Source organism: Microtus ochrogaster, chromosome 22 (genome assembly GCF_000317375.1).
Source record: "Microtus ochrogaster isolate Prairie Vole_2 chromosome 22, MicOch1.0, whole genome shotgun sequence".
Classification (NCBI taxonomy): Eukaryota; Metazoa; Chordata; class Mammalia; order Rodentia; family Cricetidae; genus Microtus; species Microtus ochrogaster.
In genome coordinates this window covers 30,194,174-30,214,380 of record NC_022023.1, presented here as the reverse complement: position 1 = coordinate 30,214,380, position 20,207 = coordinate 30,194,174, and the positions used below count along the sequence as shown (strand labels likewise).

The window sequence follows — 20,207 nt, the reverse complement described above, 5'->3', positions numbered from 1 at the left end:
GAGGAAAGGGAAGGAGGAAGTGATACAATTATATTTTAATTACAATATAGTTTTAAAACAGAAAATACAACAGAGGATGCAAAAAAAGAAACGAGACAACAGTTGTACTATTTTATGTCAAGTTGAGACAAGGTGGAGTTGTTTTGGAAGAGGGGATATTATTTGAGAAAATGGCCCCACTAGATTGGCCCATGGGCATCCTTGTGGTACATTGTCATGCTTAAATTTGATATAAGAAAGGCCCAGCTCATAGGGAGTGGTATCACCCCCTTGACTGATAGTTCTAGGTACCATGAGAAAACAGGCTGAGTGGGCCCCAAGGAGCAAGCCAGTAAGCGGCACCACTTCATGACCTCTGCTTTAGCTCCTTTGTCCCCGTTCCTGCCGTGAATTCCTGCCCTTCCTCCTTTATAAAGACTTGAGATCAGGACATGGAAGCTGAAATGAATACTTTGTTACCCAAGTTGCTTTTGGTTACTGTGTTTCATCGTAACAATAGAACATTAACTAAGAGAGAAATCAACGACACCCCGAAAGCTCACAGTTTCTCAATATCAGAAAAGCAAGATGGCCGCAATGAGATGTGGTTTCCATGGAGAAGACACAAATTAGCAGATAAATGAACTAGGAAACATCACCTCTATACCAAAGAGATGCCAGAGAGTGCAACAACACCTCTTTGAGCTGGTAAATACTTCCAGTGAAATGGGAGGCTACAAAATTAAAGCACAAAATTAGTAGCCCTCTTATATACAAATGACAAACACAGGGGAAAAGAAACCAGGCAAACAATCCCATTCCCGATAGCCACACATGTCAAGTACAACCCTGGGAAATAAGCATCATCAAGGGTGAGAAGGATCTTCACAGTGAAAAGTTCCTGCCTCTGAAGAATAAAGTTGGGCAAGATGTCAAAGGGGGGGGGGCAGACTTATTATGCTCTTGAATGAGGAGAATGGATCTCATGAAAAATGTCCACTCTTGGTATCCATACACTTAGTGTAAGCCCAATTGAAATTCAAGAACAATTATTCACAGAAGTAGTAAGGACAGTATCAAAAGGATACACAAAATACAAAAAAAAAAAAAACCACAGCAAGGCAGTTTTGAACAAAAGAGATAATGTGGTTACTATACCGAGTTTTCAAGTTACACCACAGAGTCTTTTCAGTAAAAACCAGACTGGTACTGGCATAAAAACAGATACACTGGCCTGTGGAATACAGTGAGGACCAAATATAGCCCCATGTTCCCACGACCACCTTGTTAGGGGAGGCTGCTTGTTTCTTTCCTGGTCTCACAGACTCCGAAAATAATCACACAGAAACTTTATTATTTGCGATACTGTTTGGCCAGTAGCCTAAGTGTATTTCTGGCTAGCTCTTATATCCTAAACTAATCCATCTTCACTTAATCCTAAACAACTCATTCTGAACTAATCTGCGCATCACCATGAGGTTGTGTCCTACCAGCAAATTTCAGTGGGCTCCAGTGAAGGTGTCTGTCTTCTGTGGTGTTACATGGTTTCTCGATGACCCCGCCTACTCTCTCTATATATATCTCTTTCAGCCTGGCTTTACTCTGTTAAGCCATTGGCTGAAAGCTGCTTCTTTATTAACCAATGACAATAAAACATAGTCACAGCATCATCACCTCCCACATCACCTCCTGATTTTTAACAAAGAGACCAAAGCGTGCATTAAAGAAAAGACAGCGTTTTCAACAAATGCTGCGGGGGTGGGGAGGACCCGATGGCTGTGTGTGAAAGGGTACATCTTGTTCCTTAAATCTCACACTGCATAAAGCTCGGTGCCAGATGGATCAAGGACTTCAGCAGAAGCCCAGGGCTTTGACATTGCTGAAGAAAAATGCGCAGTGTGCGCTTCAACCCGTGTGCGCACGAAAGGACTGCTTTCTGAAAAGCAATCTAGGAGCACAGGAGGCAAGAACAAAAATTGACAGATGAGATTTCATGAAATTAAAAATCTTCTGTACACCAGAGGAACCATCAGCTGAGGAGAGAGGCTACTCATAGAAGAGGAGAAGAATCTTTGCCTGCTGCACATCTGACAGAGGATTAGTGTCTCGTCTAGAAAGAACCAAAGGGGGGAAAAAAAACCAAAAATAGTGTGTGTTGGTTCTAGTTATCAGACTACAGCACATTAAAACTACTTAAAGTTCTAGCTCCCCAGAGTCAGGATGGCCATCATCAAGATTATAACGACCGCAGGTGCTGGTGAGGATGTGGAGAAAGGACCAGAGAACTGCTACATAAGCTTAGTCCACCAGGCTCACAGGCTAACTCAGAACCCACAGTCATGCAGGTCACCATGGTTAAGCTCTGTGGGTCACTAAACAAATATACATGAATCTGAGAAAGGGACTTGTGGGCTGGAGTCGGGAGTTGATGGGGTGGAAAGGTGGTAAACATAGTAGGGGTTGAGAGTATTCTATGTCTGTTAGAAGTTGTCAAGGATCCGGGCGGTGGTGGCGCACGCCTTTAATCCCAGCACTCGGGAGGCAGAGGCAGGCGGATCTCTGTGAGTTCAAGACCAGCCTGGTCTACAGAGCTAGTTCCAGGACAGGCTCCAAAGCCACAAAGAAACCCTGTCTCGAAAAAAAAAAAAAAAAAGAAAAAGAAACAAAAAAAAAAAAAAAAAAAAAAAAAAAAAAAGAAAAAGAAATTGTCAAGGGACAAATCTAGTTAATAAAAGTGCATAATAAATAAAAAATAATAAAAAAGGAATAAATATCAACTCCCACATGAAGGCAGAAACAACAGAAAAAAACAAACAAACAAAACAAAAATCTGATCTCTTGTCACTATCCCCAAAAGCCAGAAAATCATGGGATGATATATTTCATCTTCTGAAACTAAGGAACTGCCAACCATTTTTGCTATTCCCACCAAAATTATCTATCAAAAATGGTGGGAAAAGGAAGACATTTAATGAAACACACAAATAAGGCAATTAATGACAAATGCCAAATTAAAGCCCAGCATCCTCCTCAGGGGGAAATGACCTTATTCTGAACCAAATATGAGTGCCCAATGGCCCAGGAACACAGGCAGGGTTTCGTTCAATTAGATTCCAATGTGGTAGAAACTTTATGAAGTTTTAATAGAAACAGAATAAGTGTCATAAATCAGCATATTTTAACAAATACATTGATACAAACATCTGCTCACAGAAAATCATGGACGTGTTGGCTCTAGCTGTCAGAGGCGTCTGTGTTCTTAACAGTTTGGTTGGTGGGAGCTAAGTGTCTGTGCATTCCAGAGGATTCAGCTAAATTGTCTCAAGTTGTTAGCTGTCATACAGGAGAAGAATAAATAACTGTTAAGGGGTTAGTGGCCCAAGATAGTTTGATTCTGTACTTGTAACATTCCAAACTTTCCGGTCATTTTAGCTCTAATCAATTCATCAGTTTTACTGAGGGTGCTTTCCTCGGTGTGTGGATGAAAAGTTCTGTAGATGTCTATTAGGTCTATCTGATTTTATGATGTTATTCAATTCTAGCATTTCTGTGTTTAGTTTTTGTCTGGATGAACTGGTCTCGAACTCTTGAAGCTCTTGATTCTACCTCCCAAATTTTGGGAATAGGGAGGTAGAATCAGAAATAGGCCACCACACCATCTCAGTGCTAGGTTTTCTGAAATTCATGTCACGCAATTAACTTTTTTTTTTTTGGATAAATCTACTGAATTTCAAAACAACTATTTAATTTGATAAATAAGCTTTTATTTTTTTTTTCCCTTGAAGGGGTGCAAGAGAACCTAGTACACCGGTTACACAGCATCAGTCTGTTCTGCAGATGTCATGTGTTCCTTTGCCTATTTATTGAGGAACGCATTCAGAAAAATACAATATACTGTGTGGCTTCCTGGGTGCGGACTTCACTTGACTCCTGGCAGGCCTGTGCTTCTGTTGTATCTCTGCCTCTACCTCACCAAGTTATCACAGGTTCCATGACAACAGGGAGCAGCCAGCCAGGCCCAGCATCCATGAAGGCTCCGCCTTGCGTTGGGTTGACAATTCTCCCATTTCCTTGAAGAGTTCCTTCGACCTATTTGGCCAGCAACTAGGCCACAGCTTGTTAGGGTTTCCTCATAGTGAATCTACTCATTGATTTCCTTCTTAGGAGTGTTTAATTTGGCATATGTAGTGTGACTTAAGAAAATAAACTATCTTCCCATTTCCCTTAGCGTTAGGTAAGACAAAAGATGGGGGGAAAAATCTAATATTTGTCGGTTTACAGTGATCATCTGTGGTGATGGCAAGTATATGACTTTTCTGGCACAGAGCACATATACAAGACTGCAGTTCCCTTGGGATGGTTCAGTGATTACTGTTTGCACACTGATAGTTCACCTGTGATGTGTGTGATGACAGACCTTGGAATTATATGCTCGTTCGTTTTAACTATATTGACTTGATACATCCTAGAATGACCTGGGGTTTAAAATGTCTTAATGAGGAATTATCTAATCAGGTTGGGCTGTGGCAATGTCTGTAGGAGATTATCTTGACTGTTAATTGATGGAGGAGAATTCAGCTCTTTGTCGGCAGCATTATTCTCGAGGCAGGAGGTCATGAGTTATAGAAGATGGAAGAACACAAGCCAGTGAACACCTGGAGGCATGGACCACTCGCTTTTCTCTGCTCTTGACTGTGGCTGTGACTTAGCTGCCTTGAGTTCCTGCCTTGACTTACCCTTAGTGATGGACAGCAACCTGAAACTGTAGGCCAAAGAAACCAGTTTGTCCCTTAGTTGATTTTTGTTAAGATAATTTATCACAACAACAGAGATGAAACCATAGCAAATTAGTTACCCTTTTATTGTTATGACCCAAGTACCTAACATAAAAGCAACTTAAGAGCTAAAGGGCTCGTATGCATGGTGACTGGAACATGCCACATTGCATCCAAAGTCAAGAAACTGATCAAGTATAAAAAGTGGAGTTTGTCAGACTTCAAACTTCGCCTTTGGTTACCAACTTCCTCCACTAAGGCTCTACATACTGAAGGTTCCATGACTTTACCAAATACTGCCACTATCTGGGGATTAATGGCCCAAGACACGAGTCCATAGGGCAAATTTCACATTCAAATTACATCAGTCTCCATTTCAATGAAAGCACAAAACCCTAATGATAGCACAAGGTGTATGTGCTGCTGGTTTCAGTAGCTGTGTCTCTGCCTCTGTCCAGTACAGCCTTGTTGGAGATGATGCTTCAAGAGATGTGTGCTGTTCTGAGAGAATGAGCTCCTGTGCTCATGGACCAGGATTGAGCATCTTGAGAGAGGATCATTACAAAGCAAAGCAGCTCCATTTTGCTTTTTGCAGGGATCTCATGTGACTTCTCTGCTCGCACTTCTACTGCTGGACATCCAGGCCACCATAGCTGTCTGTGCTGTCTGTTCTAGGTCCCCAGACTAGAAGCCGGTTCTAGCACCATGCTCTTGAGCTTCCAGAGCTATGAGCTAAAGAAGAATCCTTTGGGTTTAGTGTGCCTAACTTCAGTTATGTTCTTACAGTAAGGCAGGGTGGAGCCCTGCCATGTCATTGAGGGTGGAGTCTCCTATGCATCTTCGACTTTCCTGAGTGGTGCTTCAGAAATTGGAAGATGGTTTATTTCTGAGACTCACAGTGAGGAGCTGAAGATCATAGGAGGTGGGGGGAGGGGTACATGCTCTGGCGTTCACACTTCAGCAACCTCACCATGGAGCCAGCCAGAGGGAAGAGAGGATGGGGAGACTTTTCCTTTGATGATATGGAAACTGTAGTCTTCTAACGACAGACACTTTCTCTTTAAGACCATTGTCAACCAAATGCAAAGAGAGAAAAAAGTAAAGAATTGGCAAGCAATATTATGACTGTCGTGTGCAGGGTCAGTAAAAAGAAAGACCCGGACCAAAACAATCTTAGGAGTAATAACAAATTAGAGAGAGAAATAAGGAAAGCCTAACAGGATGGCAGGATGGTGAGATGCCTGAGCAGACAAAGTGGGAAACTCGGGATCAGTCTGTTAACAACACAGCATGGCCCAGCTTTAAAAAAAAAAAAAAATCAAACCCAATCCAGCAAGCCATTTGGCTTCGATCACGGTGAAAAGCAAAGCGGCCATCAGAGGTGGGGTTCTCTCTGACGACACTGACACAGTAGGACTCAGAATCTAGTCCTCAGGGAGAAGAGAGTCCTGGTGACAGGAACACAAGGAGAGGGGAGAACAGGACAGTATTCAGACATTGTGAGGCCAGCCTCGGAGTCCTGGCGGTGAGCTCTGATGGCCATGAGTATAGGTAAGGGGAAGCCTGGGATTCGAAGACCCCAGTCCTGCAGTTGCTCTCTTCATGTACTTAGTACCGCTGAGCAGAACCTTCTAACTCAGAGCGGTAGGCTAAACATAGAAAAGCAAGGCTGACCTGCCCAGTTCTTAACTATTGAGCACCGGCGTTGGGACAGACAACCCACAAACTAACTGTCATCAGAATTCGGAAGCATTTGTCTGAGCGTTTAAGAAGGTAATTTTATCTTCTCTAAGCATGCAAACAAAAATAAACATAGATATTCATTGTGAGGTTTACATAAAAATTTTCAATTCAGTGTATCAAAATAAAATGTCAAGAGGGAAAAAAAAGTCATATGGATGGGAAGTCTCCATAAAGGTTTGGTTCTCAGGCTAGAGAGATGGCTCAGCGATTAAAAACTAGGCTTTTAACAGAAAACACAAGATCTGCTTCTCTGCAAGTGAGCTGCCAGACTGCACCAGGGATTTAGAAGAGGGTTCTGGCTCCAACTTATCATGACATCCTGTCCACTGACTGACTACAAAGCCTGAATGGCTCTAGTTTGGAGGCTGGTCACTGAACAAAGCCTACTTCAGAGGAAGGTCTTATAAAATGCTTTTCCAATGAGTAAACAAGTCTTCAGGAAGGTAGAGCTGACAGGCAGATATATACAGCCCCGGTCACTCTTGTTGTGATGCCTGTTGAAAAGCTGTGGTCGTAGGCAGTTCTGAAAAGATCAAAGCAGAGAAGCCTTTGGAAGGACATCAGAGCCTCAGGAACTGGGTTTGGCCATGATGTGTGCTGTGATAGGAAGGCAGATAAGCATGCTTAAGTTGTAGAACTTGAAGCTGGGAATCATGGGAGATCAGTGAGGACGGTGGTGAGTGCAGGCCCTGAGCCACACACCTGGAAGCTCTGCCGAGGTGTGCTGTTCCACCTCAGAAGAGAGGGTCTTGTAAGAGCCAGGAGTCTGGGAAGGCCAGAGGGAAGAATGTCCTCTCAACATGACAGGAACACTGCCACTTGTGAGCTCATGACAGGTATGCTTGCTTACACACGACCTACACGAAATCAAGCCAGTCAACATTCCCACATGAGGTGAGGATGGTTAAAAGCCCCTATACCTACCCTGGAAGTGGTTGATACTTGTTGGCTTCTGTATGAGGAGGATGGTGTTTTCCTTCAGGATGTAGTTCCTAGTAAGTCAACCACACTCCAGTGGATTGCTCCACACATGGCTTTATGGGAAACACAAATATAGGTATTGTGCTTAGGCCAGGAAGGCAGAGTTGGTGCCTATGCTAACAGTAGAAAAAGCCTCTGATCTTGGAACGTCAAATCACCATTGTTCAAGGTTAAAATAAATGTAGACAATAGTCTCCAAGCTGCTGCACCCATAGAAGCATGGCGAGGCTTCTGATTAAGCAATCTTTGGTTCATCCTGAAGGCGGTCGGTAGTATCCATTGACATCTGGAGTCTCTGTGTCTCTGAAAAATGAGAAGAAACGGGACCAGAATGATGGCTCCTGCTAGGTGATCAGAAACACATTTTGACATTGTGTTTTCATAGATCTAATTGTGCAGGTGCTGATGTCTGCTCTGCTTTCAGATGGCTACCCCAAAGAAGAGATGGTGTACCGCTGGAGGAAGAACTCGGTGGAGGCAGCAGACCAGAAGTCATGGCGGCTCTATCAGTTCGACTTCATGGGCCTCAGAAACACCACGGAAATCGTGACAACGTCTGCAGGTAGGAGCACTGACAGAGAGGTCAGTGACCTTCATCTCCCGTTTGCCAAGCTCCTGCCAGGCCCTGGTGAATTTCCATTGCATGCTTAAATGATGAATCTTACGTAGCCAGGAACACTCAGAACCATATTTAAGAAAATACAGCTGATTCAATAATGAAAATACATTAAAGGTTTAAGATGGGGTAAGATCAGAGCAATTGGAACTGACTTCTATTTTTGAGTAAATTCTGTGGAGGCGTGATATCTACGAACCTAACCAGGCTGCTCAGAACTGCCTGGTTTATGTAATCCTAGCTGGGGACTGGGTGACTTGTGAATCTGTTTTATTTCTATTTATTTATTTTTTAAAAATCTATCTTTTTCATTTTACATACCAATCCCAGTTCCTACTCTCTTCCCCTCCTCCTGGTCCCTCCACCTTTTCCCCCTCCCCACCCCAATGCTCTCTTCAGAGAGGGTAAGGCTTCCCATGGGGATTCAGCAAAGTCTAGCACTTTGCTTTGAGGAAGGACCAAGGCCCTTTTCATTATATCTAGGCTGAATACGGTATCCATCCTAAGAGAGTGGGTTCTAAAATGCCAGTATAAGTAGTAGGGACAAATCCTGTTCCCACTGCCAGTGGTCCCACAGTCTGCCCCAGCCATCCAACTGTCACCTACATTCAGAGGGTCTAGTTTGGTTCTTTCCCTGTCAGGCCAGAATTTGTGAGCTCCCATTATTAGCTCAGGTAAGCTGTTTCCGTGGGTGTCCCCATCATGGTCTAGACCTCTTTTATTGGATTCTCACTCCTCATACTCTTCAACTGGATTTGGGGAGCTCAGTGCTTTGTTGTGAATCTCCACCTCTGCTTCCATCAGTTGCTGGACGAAGGTTCTATGGTGACATTTAAGATAGTCAGCAATCTGACTACAGGGCAAGGCCAGTTCAGGTACCCTCTGCTCTATTGCTTGGGGTCTTAGCTGGGGTCATCCTTGTGGATTCCTGGGAATTTCTCTAGTGCCAGGTTTCTTACTAGCGCCATAATGGCTCTCTCTATCAAGATATCTCTTTCCTTGCTCTCATCTCTGTCTTTCCCCAATCTCAATTATCCAGTTTCTTCAAGTTCTCTCCCCCTCCCAGTCTCCCCCCCTCCTCCCCTTCTGCCCTCCCTTCTTTCCTCACCCCCATGCTCCCAATTTTCTCAGAAGATATCTTCTATTTCCCCTTCCCAGGGGCATCCCAACAATGCCGATTCTGTAACATCCCCTCTCCTAAGACTTAGGTGCCATTGAGAATTCTCAAATAAAAGGAGCTGGTGAAAATGTCCTTTAATAATAGGTTCTACTCTTTATTATTATACAATTTAAGACAGTTCTGAATTTATTATAACATTGAGAACAATAATTATCAATTTTATATCATTGTGATTATTTACTCCTAATGTATAGCACCAATTGTATGACAGGTGAAATGCATAGATTAACTTAATTTTTTATGTCTGTGACCTTCTTCCTTGTACTAGGTATTTAGTGGTTATAATCAACTATCTTTCAATTGTCTTTCTTCTGGCAAAGGTAAAGATAAGATCTTGTTATTTGCTAATGTGAATAGGATTTGCTCTGAAAAATCCCATAATAAATTATTTTATTGATGACTAGAGTAATATATCAAATTTATAAAATATATCATCTTAAAAGTAATTAAACAATTAAGTATATCTAATGACAAAAATTGCATAGTAGACATATGCATATTCAAAAGGGTCCTGAAGAGCTACCTGATAAACTATGAAAGGGTTTTCTCTTTTTCCTTATGGAGTTGAGCATTGCCCCTCCAAGGTCTGTAAAGAGTTGTGTTGGGATTTTGTTGGGGATTGAGTTGAATCTGTAGATTGCTTTGGTAGGATAGACATTTTTACTATGTTAATTCCATCAATCCATGATCACGGGAGGGCTTTCCATCTTCTGATATCTCCTCCAATTTCTTTTCTCAAAGACTTGATGTTTCTGTCAGACAGGTCTTTTACTTGCTTGGTTAGTGCTACCCCAAGATATTTTATATTAGGTATGACTTTTGTGAAGGGTGTTGTTTTCCTGATTTTTTTTCTCAAGCCATTTATCATTTGTGTATAGGAGGACTACTGAGGTTTTTTTTTTTTTAAGTTAATCTTGTATCCATCCACTTCACTAAATGTGTTTATCAGCGATAGAAGTTCCCTGGTAAATTTTTGGGATCACTTGCATATCATCTACAAATAATAATACTTTGGTTTTGCCTTCCCAATTTTTATCTCCTTGTTCTCCTTCAGTTGCCCTATTGCTCCAGCTAAACTTCAATTACTATATTGTATAGATATGAAGAGAGTAGACAACTTTGTCTTGTTCCTGATTTTAATGGAATTGCTTTCACTTTTTCTCCATTTAATTTAATGTTGGCTATTGACTTGTGGTAAATTTCCTCTATTATGTTTAGATATGTCCCTTGTTTCCCTAATATCTACTAATCTCTCTGATCAAGAAGGGATGTTGGATTTTGTCAAAGTCTTTTGCCAGCACCTTAGATGATCATGGTTTTTTTTTTCTTCTTTCAGTTTGTTTATATGGTGGATTATATTGTCTGGTTTTTGTATGTTGAACCATCCTTGGACCTCAGCAATGAATCTATTGGATCATGGTGGATGATCTTGATGTGTTTGGTTTGGGAGTGTTTTATTGAGTGTTTTTGCATCCATGTTCATGAAGGAAATTGGTCTATAATTCTCTTTCTTTTCTAATCTTTGTGTGGTTTGGGTGTCAGGGTGACAGTGGCCTCATAAAATAAATTAGGCAGTTCAATAAAGTAAATTAGGTAGAAGTTGGGAGATATTTAATGACTGGTTCTGTGATCAGGAACAATGTATGAGAAAAGAATATAAAAGTAAAAATAATATAAAGATAAAAGGGGAATAGTCCTTGCAGGGTAGGTGTCACTGTGGTTTGGGAGGTAGATTGGTTTACTGTTAAGTGATAAAAGATGGGAGGATGAAGAGTCATGACTTCGTTCAGTGGACTGGGGAGGCAGCAGTCCATGTTTGAGAAATGGCTCCCCAGTTCTGACATTCTTTAGATTTCACAAAAATGCATATTTTACTAACCAAAACCCAAGAGAAAAACCTCATAAGGAGAGAAAGAGACCAAGAGATGAATAAGAAAGTGAAGCTACCTAACAATGGCTTTAGGATGAAACTAACGTATTTCTAAGACAAAAGATGGGTTGGGTGTGATATCACATTGTCTTTAATCCCAGTACTCAATAGGCCGGTGAATCACCAAGTGTTCAAGACCACCCTGGTCATTATAGCAAGTCCTTGTCCTAAAAAGGGAAAGTATGGATCATTTCACAAGAGAACACTGATTTTTGGATTTTTGAAAAAGAAATACAACCATTTAGAAATGTAAGAAAGAACATTCTGTAATTTTTTAATTGAGAATGCAAAAAAAGATCAACTAAAATAAGAAGTGAGAAAATATGGGAATAAACATAAAAGCTAACCATTAGGAGACATCAAATTATATAATAATTTAGAGTTAAGCAGGCAATAAGTGGGAGAGATGACACATGAAGTTTTCATGTAAGAGTCTTTGGTTTAAAAAACAAGGAAAGGTAATTAGAGCCCCAGGAACAGAGCTCATAGACAGTGAGTTAAAAGAGAGAAAACGTATCTTAAATTGAATTTTCAAGTTCAGTAAACTGTCCAGTGCAAAGGGTCAATGCAAAGGAAGTTCCCAGACTGTCTAACGGTGGACTAGAAGTGTGTCTTTCAGCATCTAGAGGAAAAGACTGAAGCAAAACTAATACAGATGTCTGATTTTGTACCAGAATAAATAACAACCGATTAATATTGAAATTCTAGGCACGGAAAGAGTCAAAGAGTTTTAGAGATAATGAAATTACCAATGGAAATAAAGAGAAAATAATCTTTTCAGACTTTAAGGAGAAAGAGTATGGTGCCGAGAGCTTCCTAATGAGCTACCATCCTTTCAAAGACATTTCGAAGCTAACCCTTGCCCTGGCTGTATCAAAATTGTCCTAGATGACCATGAACCTTAGCCAACTTTTCTAAATAATATAGTCAGGACATGTGGTATTTTTTGGCTATGGTGTGTGATCATTTGGTGTGGTTCAAAGCTTCAGGAAACTATGCAGGACAGGTTCAGGAACACATCCTGAGATATATTCAGAAATACATCCTGCAGAGAGCTAGGGATAAGAGCCATCTTCTAAAGACTCAGAACCATCTCTCACGTGGCTAGATTCTAGTCGCTAGGCTTTCAAACACACCATTGCATCAGATGGTGAGATCAAACAGAAGCCTGGGGCTCAATTGTCGTAGTATCTTTTTCTGGCATGGGTTTCACTGGCAGCCTCCGGCGAGGACCTGGGGAGAGTCTAGTTGTCGGTCAGATGCTAAAGCATCGCTGTGTGATGACCACAGCTGATACTTCTGATGTTGATTCAAGCTTGAAGTACAGAAGCAACTCTCGGTAATTGTCCAGAGTCCAAAAGCATCGCTGTGTGTATGAAGTTTCCGTCGTCACCAGTGTTTAATACTGAGAACAAAGCTTTAAGCGGTTTCCCCAGCCACCCCCTCTAAGCACAGAGGTCAGGTGCTGTGCCATGGGGCCAGATGGTCCTGTGTCTGCTGTGCCCCTAGCCTGGTATTTGGCCCTGGGCAGTTTCTGTGACCATCACAAGTGAGCTCCCTGATGCAATAGGAAATCTAAGTAATCAAACTGATAAAATGATGAATATCCCAGTACACGCCATTAGGGAGCATTAAGTTACATAACGTTGAAGTTTGTGAATAGAGAGAGCTGGTACACTCACCAGGCTCATAGCTGAGGAGCACACACTCCAGTGTGAATAGAGAGAGCTGGTACACACTCACCAGGCTCATAGCTGAGGAGCACACACTCCAGTGTGAATAGAGAGAGCTGGTACACACTCACCAGGCTCATAGCTGAGAAGCACACACTCCGGTGTGAATAGAGAGAGTTGGTACACTCACCAGGCTCATAGCTGAGGAGCACACACTCCGGTGTGAATAGAGAGAACTGGTACACTCACCAGGCTCTTTAGCTGAGGAGCACACACTCCGGTGTGAATAGAGAGAGCTGGTACACTCACCAGGCCCATTAGAAACCATCGGAGGGAAACATTGGCACCAGGACTGGAGTTTCGGCTTGCTGAGAAAGTTTCTGCTAATGTCTGATCACCAAGATTGTCCTTTATTCCCATAACCAAAAGAGACAATCCTCTCATACAACAGGCCTTGAGGCCTAACCCCATATCACAGAGCATGCAGAGAAGGGACGGCTCAAGGGGGCACTGCAGGGTGATAAGCATAAAGTCCCTGTCTGCTAAAAGGTCCCTGGTTCTCTCAAGAAAACCATAATTCTGACCCTTGGGCAAGAAAGCAACAGTGATGGACTTAAGAACTAATTCTGCTCATATTTTTGCAGTGTGGATCTCCCGTCTGCCCAGCAGATAGACTACAGCTCCTGTGTCATTTATATTGTTGAAAGTGTAACCTGGGGCTTGGACCAGAAAGAGATTTGAGGTTGACAGCATATATGGAGCACGGAAGCCTGTGCTGTCAATGTCAGTAAAATCTATCTGTGGCTGGCTCTTCTTTGAGCTTGGGCCAGAGAAGGACATCTGCTATCATGAAAGGGCTTTTGTTTTGCTTTGTCTTGTTTGTTTTGCAGAAGTGTGTGAAGTGAATGAAGTCTTACTGGGGGTGGGGCAGGGATTTCGACCTCAGAATTCGGCCTCAGGCAGTTCTTGTGACCACAGCAAATGAAAAGGAAATGGCTGTTGAAGTTCAGTGAACTAACAGATGTCAAGTGCACAGTCGCTATCCATAGATAGAAATAATGTCTGTCGCTATTGCCTGAATGCACTTCCTGTGAGGGAGGATCGAGATCTTGATGCTTTAGCTGTCTTTAGGAAATAGTCCATTAATTCAGCTGCTAGCATTTAGTTCCGTGAGACACATCTGAACAGGGCTCTATGGTGAGACTGTGTTTAAATACCTCTCATAGAATGAAGTGAAACCTTGCCCTCTTCACGTTTGCCTAAATGGAGTCTGGGAAATAAACCAGTCTAGGTTCGCAGTTATCCTTTCAAAAGTTGTGACAGCATCTTTGGCTACAAGATTGAGTGGATAAAAAAAAAAAAACCTTCTCCATCTACCAAGTAATCCTTCCTCTGCAATCCACAGAGGAAAGTGGGAAAAACCTCTGCTTGGTCTCATGAACCTCTCCACTGAAAGATGAAAATAGGTGGTTGAATTCTTAAAATAACTTATACATTCCTTTAAGATCCTGTCTAAACAAATATTCTTACCATCAAACCTAAAGGAATAATACAGAGATGTGATTATTTGCTTGTAAAATTTTGTGCTTTCGGTTTGGTCCTTTCTGGGCCCGTTGAGCAGCGCAGCATGTCAATGTCTTTATTCGTGGAGGGCTGTAGGCTTGGCGGGTTGCAGACATGACCTCCGGCAGTACACTCCCTGTGAGCCTTGATGAGTTCAGGCTCTCTCGCTGTGACGCCAGTAGTTTTTACTAGGATATCACTGCCAGAAAGAGTTCATTTTACATAATGGACCTGACCCAGAGTTTTCAGAAAACCTAGCAAAATAATGAACCCAGCAAAGGCATTTGGATGTGAGTCAACAAGGGGTGGGGGGTTCCCACCTCAGACGCCTGGGCAGCAGGGCAGCAGTACGGGGAGTGGGGGGAGGGGACACAACTGTGCTTACGGGTTTTCTTATCACTCTGACAAGCCCAAGCTAATCATTTCCTTCTTTAAAGCTTTTTCAGTGGTGTAAGATTTGTGTGGTTTTGGTTTTTCCAAAGCTTGCTATCAGACCATGTCGGTCTTATCTACTGATCCTTGGCACTCAGGCGTGAAGTTCTTAAAGTAGAAGCTTCCTTCGGAGCTGCGCAGTGCTGTGACTAGCCCTTTCATCAGGACTGATTATGCTGAACTTAGAACAAAATTTCTTTTATGAAAAGTAGCTTGCAGGCCCACAGTTTTAATGAGACTTGCAGGTGTAGCTGGGAATGCTGCAAGTCTCCCTAAATGTGTCTTCAGTAGAGGGATCCAGGACATTGGAACGTGTTTTTTTTTTTTTTCTTTCCTTGTAATACATTTACAGATAAAAAGAGTTAGCAGAACGATACACTTTGGTCTGAGGACGGTATGAAGTTAGTACCACTGGAATGGAAACTGATCTGTCTGGGCGATTGCCCCCCTACCCCATCAACTTTGCTGTGGCAATGTGTGAGTCTCTAGGAGGCAGAGTAGCGGATATGGATCCCAGTCTTTTCCTGGTACAGGCCTCTTACAGTTTTGATACATTTATTTACCTGTTTGTGTGGGTCTCCCTCCTCCCCGTGGCCACTGGCCCATGAGAGAAGAGGGAGCAGACAGGACCAACAGGGTTCAGAGGGCGATGGAAATAGCTTTCCAGGAGACAGTTTCAGTGTTACAGCTCGATTTTATTTCAGAGTAAGGGGGATACGTAGGATGGAGACAGCAACAGGGGCATTACCTAATTGACATTTGGCAACACGGTCCTATCATATAGCTGGAGCACAAAGACCTAATTATCATATGGGGGGACATTTAAAGGGAACTGTGCTGGAGGTCACACTTAAAGACAAGTCAGGCATCCAAGAGCAGGGACAGCTTCAAAATAAGGTCAGGCATCCGGGCCTCGAGACACTGTCCAAATAACGTAGAGAGGGAGGAGTCCTCCATTTACACTGCACTCAGAGAGGTGTCTAGACATAGTAAACTGCAGCCTTAATAGCAGGGGTCTCCAGCATGTTTGTGTCAGTGTGCGCATGTATGTGAGTGACTATGCTGTGATACACACGTGGAAATCAGAGACCAGCTTCCATCATACAGGTTTCGGGGATTCAGCCCACCTGGCCAAGTCTGGTGACAAATGTCCTTGTTGCCCGAGCCACCTCATCAGCCCCACAGACTTTCTTTCCTAAGGTCTTTTTTTGTTTGACGGAGGTCTAAATGTTTTTTAGGGAAGGAGTTTCAGAACACCACATTGGTTCCGTGGAGTGATTCTTTAAATAAGTTTGTTTTCTCCATGTAGAACAGACTGTGTTCCAGGTCTATGTTTATATTCCTCTTATGTTGGTGAAGGAGACACTGACAACAAGGAATCTGCATTCACCTTACACTGGGCTCCCTGACATGTCTGTCACCCATGAGATTCTGTCTTCAGTCCTGATACTGTACAACAGACCCAAGGAAGAGGTGCAAGTTTATTGAGTAAGAAAGAGTAAGTAGTCAATTTGACCAAAGGAAAACGCTTACACTGTGTTGTAAGGTGAAAGACACTCTTGACATCCTTACCAGTTCTGTGCTGGCCATGGATTTGCTGAAACAAAGCCAATCACAAAAGGCCATCTACCAGCATCTCTGCATGACAGTTGTAGGAGGAGGGCCTGCTTGTTCATCGCGGCCACCCAGCTAGCTTAGCCCCGAAATAACCACACAGAAATTGTATTCATTAAAACATTGCTTGGCCCATTAGCTCTAGCTTCTTTTTTTTAAAAAAAAAAAAAAAGTGGGTACATGGTTTTATTGTAACTTAGGTGACAAGTGGGGCTTTCTCACATTGGTTAGAGTCCTACTTCACAGTCTTACTCAACTGGCTCCTTTTAAAGGATTGTCACACAGGAAGTGAAGGGTGAAGGGGCCAGCCAATTTAATTGGAGAGTGTAGTAGGGCTTTTCTGTAAACAAAGGCGTGTTGGCTGGAGAGATTAACAACACTTGCTTAAACGTCTTACAAGATGGGGGAGACAAAAAGATTTGAATTCATTCCTCTAAACACAAATTTTAAAGCATTTGATAGAAAAGTCTCATATTAAATATTTTTATACATGTTCATTGTAACATTATTCATAATAGCTAAGAAAACAAAAGCAAGAACCTAAGTATCATCAGTGAAGAAAGGATCAGGAAAAATGTAATACTTACAAAAAAAGGCATAAATTCAGCCATAAAAGGATGGAAACTATAGTTTTTTTTAGCATTCTAGATAATTATACTAAGTCAGGGAAGCCAGGGATAGAAAGATCTGTAGGTGGAGACTGTTCTTATGTTTCCCGATTGCTCATGAATATGTTTTATTACCATTATTAAAGAAGCTGTTTCAGCCAATGGTTTGGTAAAGCCAGGTGGGAAATCTGAATAGAGATATAGAGAGAAAGTAGACGGAGAGGAGAAAGACACCAGTTGCCAGCCAAAACCTTACCAGTAGGCTACAGCCTTTCATGATGATGTACAGATTAATAGAAATGAGTTAATTTGATGTAAGAGTTAGCTAAAAATATGCCTAAGCTATTGGTTAAACAGTGTTGTAATTGTTATAGTTTCTGTGTGATTACTTGGGTCTGAGCAATAGCTCTAGCTTCTTATTGGCTAACTCTTATATTAATTTTTAACCCGTTTTTATTAATTTGTATATCGCCACATGACAGTGGCTTACCGGCAAAGATTCTAAATGGTGTCTGTCTCAGGCAGAGGATCCATGGCTTTCCTCTAACTCCGCCTTTCTTCCTCCCAGCATTCATTTCCATCTTCTTCACCTACGTAAGTTCTGCCCTATCAACAGGCCAAAGCAGTTTCTTTATTCATCAACCAGTGAAATCAGCACACAGACAGAAGGACCTCCTATACCACAGTCACCTTCTAAAACCATTAGTACATATTCTAAAGGTTTAATATTGAGGTTTCTAAGCTTTATAAGCATAGAAAACATTTTGTAAACTTCCTCTAAGCTGTGTGTGTGTGTCTGTGTGTGTATGTGTGTGTATTTCTCAAGTTCTATTTCCTTCAACTGTAAGGCATATTGATATAAAAAAATTAATGTTCTGTTTTCACAAACTCAAAAAGTGGAAAATTATAAAGATGAGAGTTTTTAAAACAAGATAACATCCATCAATTCTTCCTCACAGTGAAAACTACAGTGATAGTAAACATATATGTTCTAAAACAATGTTTGAATAGCTCAGACAGTTTACTATTTCAATGTAGACGTGGAAGTATTTCATGAAACTTTGTATTATTGATTCTGCATGAAAAAATTATAGGATATTTTTATTGCTTCAGAATAAAGGAGAAAGAAAATGAAAATAAGGCAAAGACCCCTTTTCAGCAAATATTTTCTAAGCTGTCTCAAACACTTGTGATGATTCAGTGATATTTTTTAGCTATCTACTTGCCATGAATCAGGGTCCATCAAGATGCTCGGTACTGAGAAGTGAGCTGACATCAGACCCCTCCCACAGGAGCGGGGTACCTCAGCAGCTGAGTCTTCACAGCAGCTTAGTCTTTGGGTCCTTTCTCCTCCCACTCAGACAGAACAGTGGTTTCTGGGAAGCACTGCATCTCGGGAGGAGTGGCAGGAAGGGCTGGGGCATGGCCTGTGTGTTGAGAACTTTTGAGCTCCTGGCTGTTACCAGGGCACAGTGACTTCTCTAGTATGGTGAATTAACACTCTTTAGTTTTCCCAAATACCTCATCTGGATTAGATATTAGATCATGTGACTTTTCCATTTTAACCTGTTAACATGGTAGATGTTAAAATCCTGAACCGACCTCATTTCTGAAATTCCATCTGCTTGTCATATATAATTATTTGTATGTATCCGTGATATATTATGTTGCTTATATCATAACTATCTGCTGGTATTGAAGAGGTATACAGTAATAATAATGAGGGATAGTCATCTCTAGTTTTCTTTCCCATGGTTTTGAGGTAAGAATGCAGGTTTTGTAGAGCGAAGAGAAAGCTATTTTTGCTCCTGATGTTTCCTAAAAGAGATCAAGTATAATTGATAAGTTTCCTTCTTTTGAGATTATGATTGGATCTCCCTCCTCTTTCCTTCCTCTTAAACCTCCCATGTGCCTCTCCTTCTGTTCTCCTTCATGGGCTCTTTTCTCATTAATTGTTATGACATAGGCACATGTATGGATCCTGATCACTCCACACAATGCTACCTGTATGTATGTTTTCAGGGCTGACTGTTTGGCTCTGGGCAACCAAATGCTTTTCCCCAGGGCAGCCCAGCTCTCCTGCTCCTAGCTTTCTTCAGCTGCTTATAGTTCTTTGTGCAGGATTTTCCCCATCCACTTTAACCTACCCACTGATGTCATCCTTATTTAGCTCATTTTAGGCCGTCACGGTGAGACTTGATTGGTGTCGCTGCTGACATTACTAGGAGATACAATAACACAGAAAAATCCCTGATGCCCAGGCTCTTAAAACCTTCCCTCCCTCTCCTCTGCAATGTTCCCTGAGCCTTAAGTGTGGGAGCATTGGGTCGGAGCTCCACAACTCTGCATTTTTATATTGGAAACCTAGTTAATTACTCAGTGCTAGTGACATCAAGGAGGAGAACCTACACCCACAAATTTACTAAACCAGCATAATCCCTAACAACAATCTATAAATGTAGTTCTCACACCTCATCAAGGAAACTTCTCTTTGCAACAGCTGGAGATGGCTCCAGAGAACCACAACCAATAAAAATGCAGAATTAATTTTTCTTTGACTATTTATCATGTCTATCTGTAAGATAGATTTACACTAAAGATATCTTTGTGGAGATTTTTTTTAAAATTGTGAACTCAATTTATTTTAATTCTCATCTCACTCCATTCAGAGTGACTATGATCAAGGAAGCCACTGAGAGCAAACGCTGGGGAAGAGCTGAAGACAAGGGAACCCTCACCCACTCTTGATGGCATTGCTAGCGGGTGCAGCCACTGTGGACATCGGAATGGGGAATTCTCAAAAAAGCTGATTGACCCAGCTCTACCCACTCATTGACATATACCCACAGGATTTGAAATTCCATGACAGAGTTCCTTGCTTAGACAAGTTCATTGCCCCTGTGTTCACAGTAGCTAAAGGATGGAAGCAACCCAACTGTTCTATAGGTGATGAATAAAGTATGGAATTAACTCTCTCTCTCTCTCTCTCTCTCTCTCTCTCTCTCTCTCTCTCTCTCTCTCTCTCAATGCATGAATAGAACTTGAAAATAGACTGAGGTAGCCTAGACCAAGAACAGCTCTCTTATTTGTGGATGCTCAGCCTGAATCTTTAG

At 41.9% G+C, this 20,207-nt stretch overlaps 1 protein-coding gene across 1 annotated transcript in view; it reads left to right on the top strand.

The window, feature by feature from the left end:
- Gabrg3 (gamma-aminobutyric acid type A receptor gamma3 subunit) overlaps positions 1 to 20,207 on the top strand; it is a 489,801-nt gene that overhangs the window by 446,407 nt on the left and 23,187 nt on the right. The window contains exon 6 of the mRNA XM_026784391.1: positions 7,903 to 8,040. Within this exon, the coding sequence (XP_026640192.1) occupies positions 7,903 to 8,040 (138 nt within the window). The remainder of the gene's footprint in view (positions 1 to 7,902; positions 8,041 to 20,207) is intronic.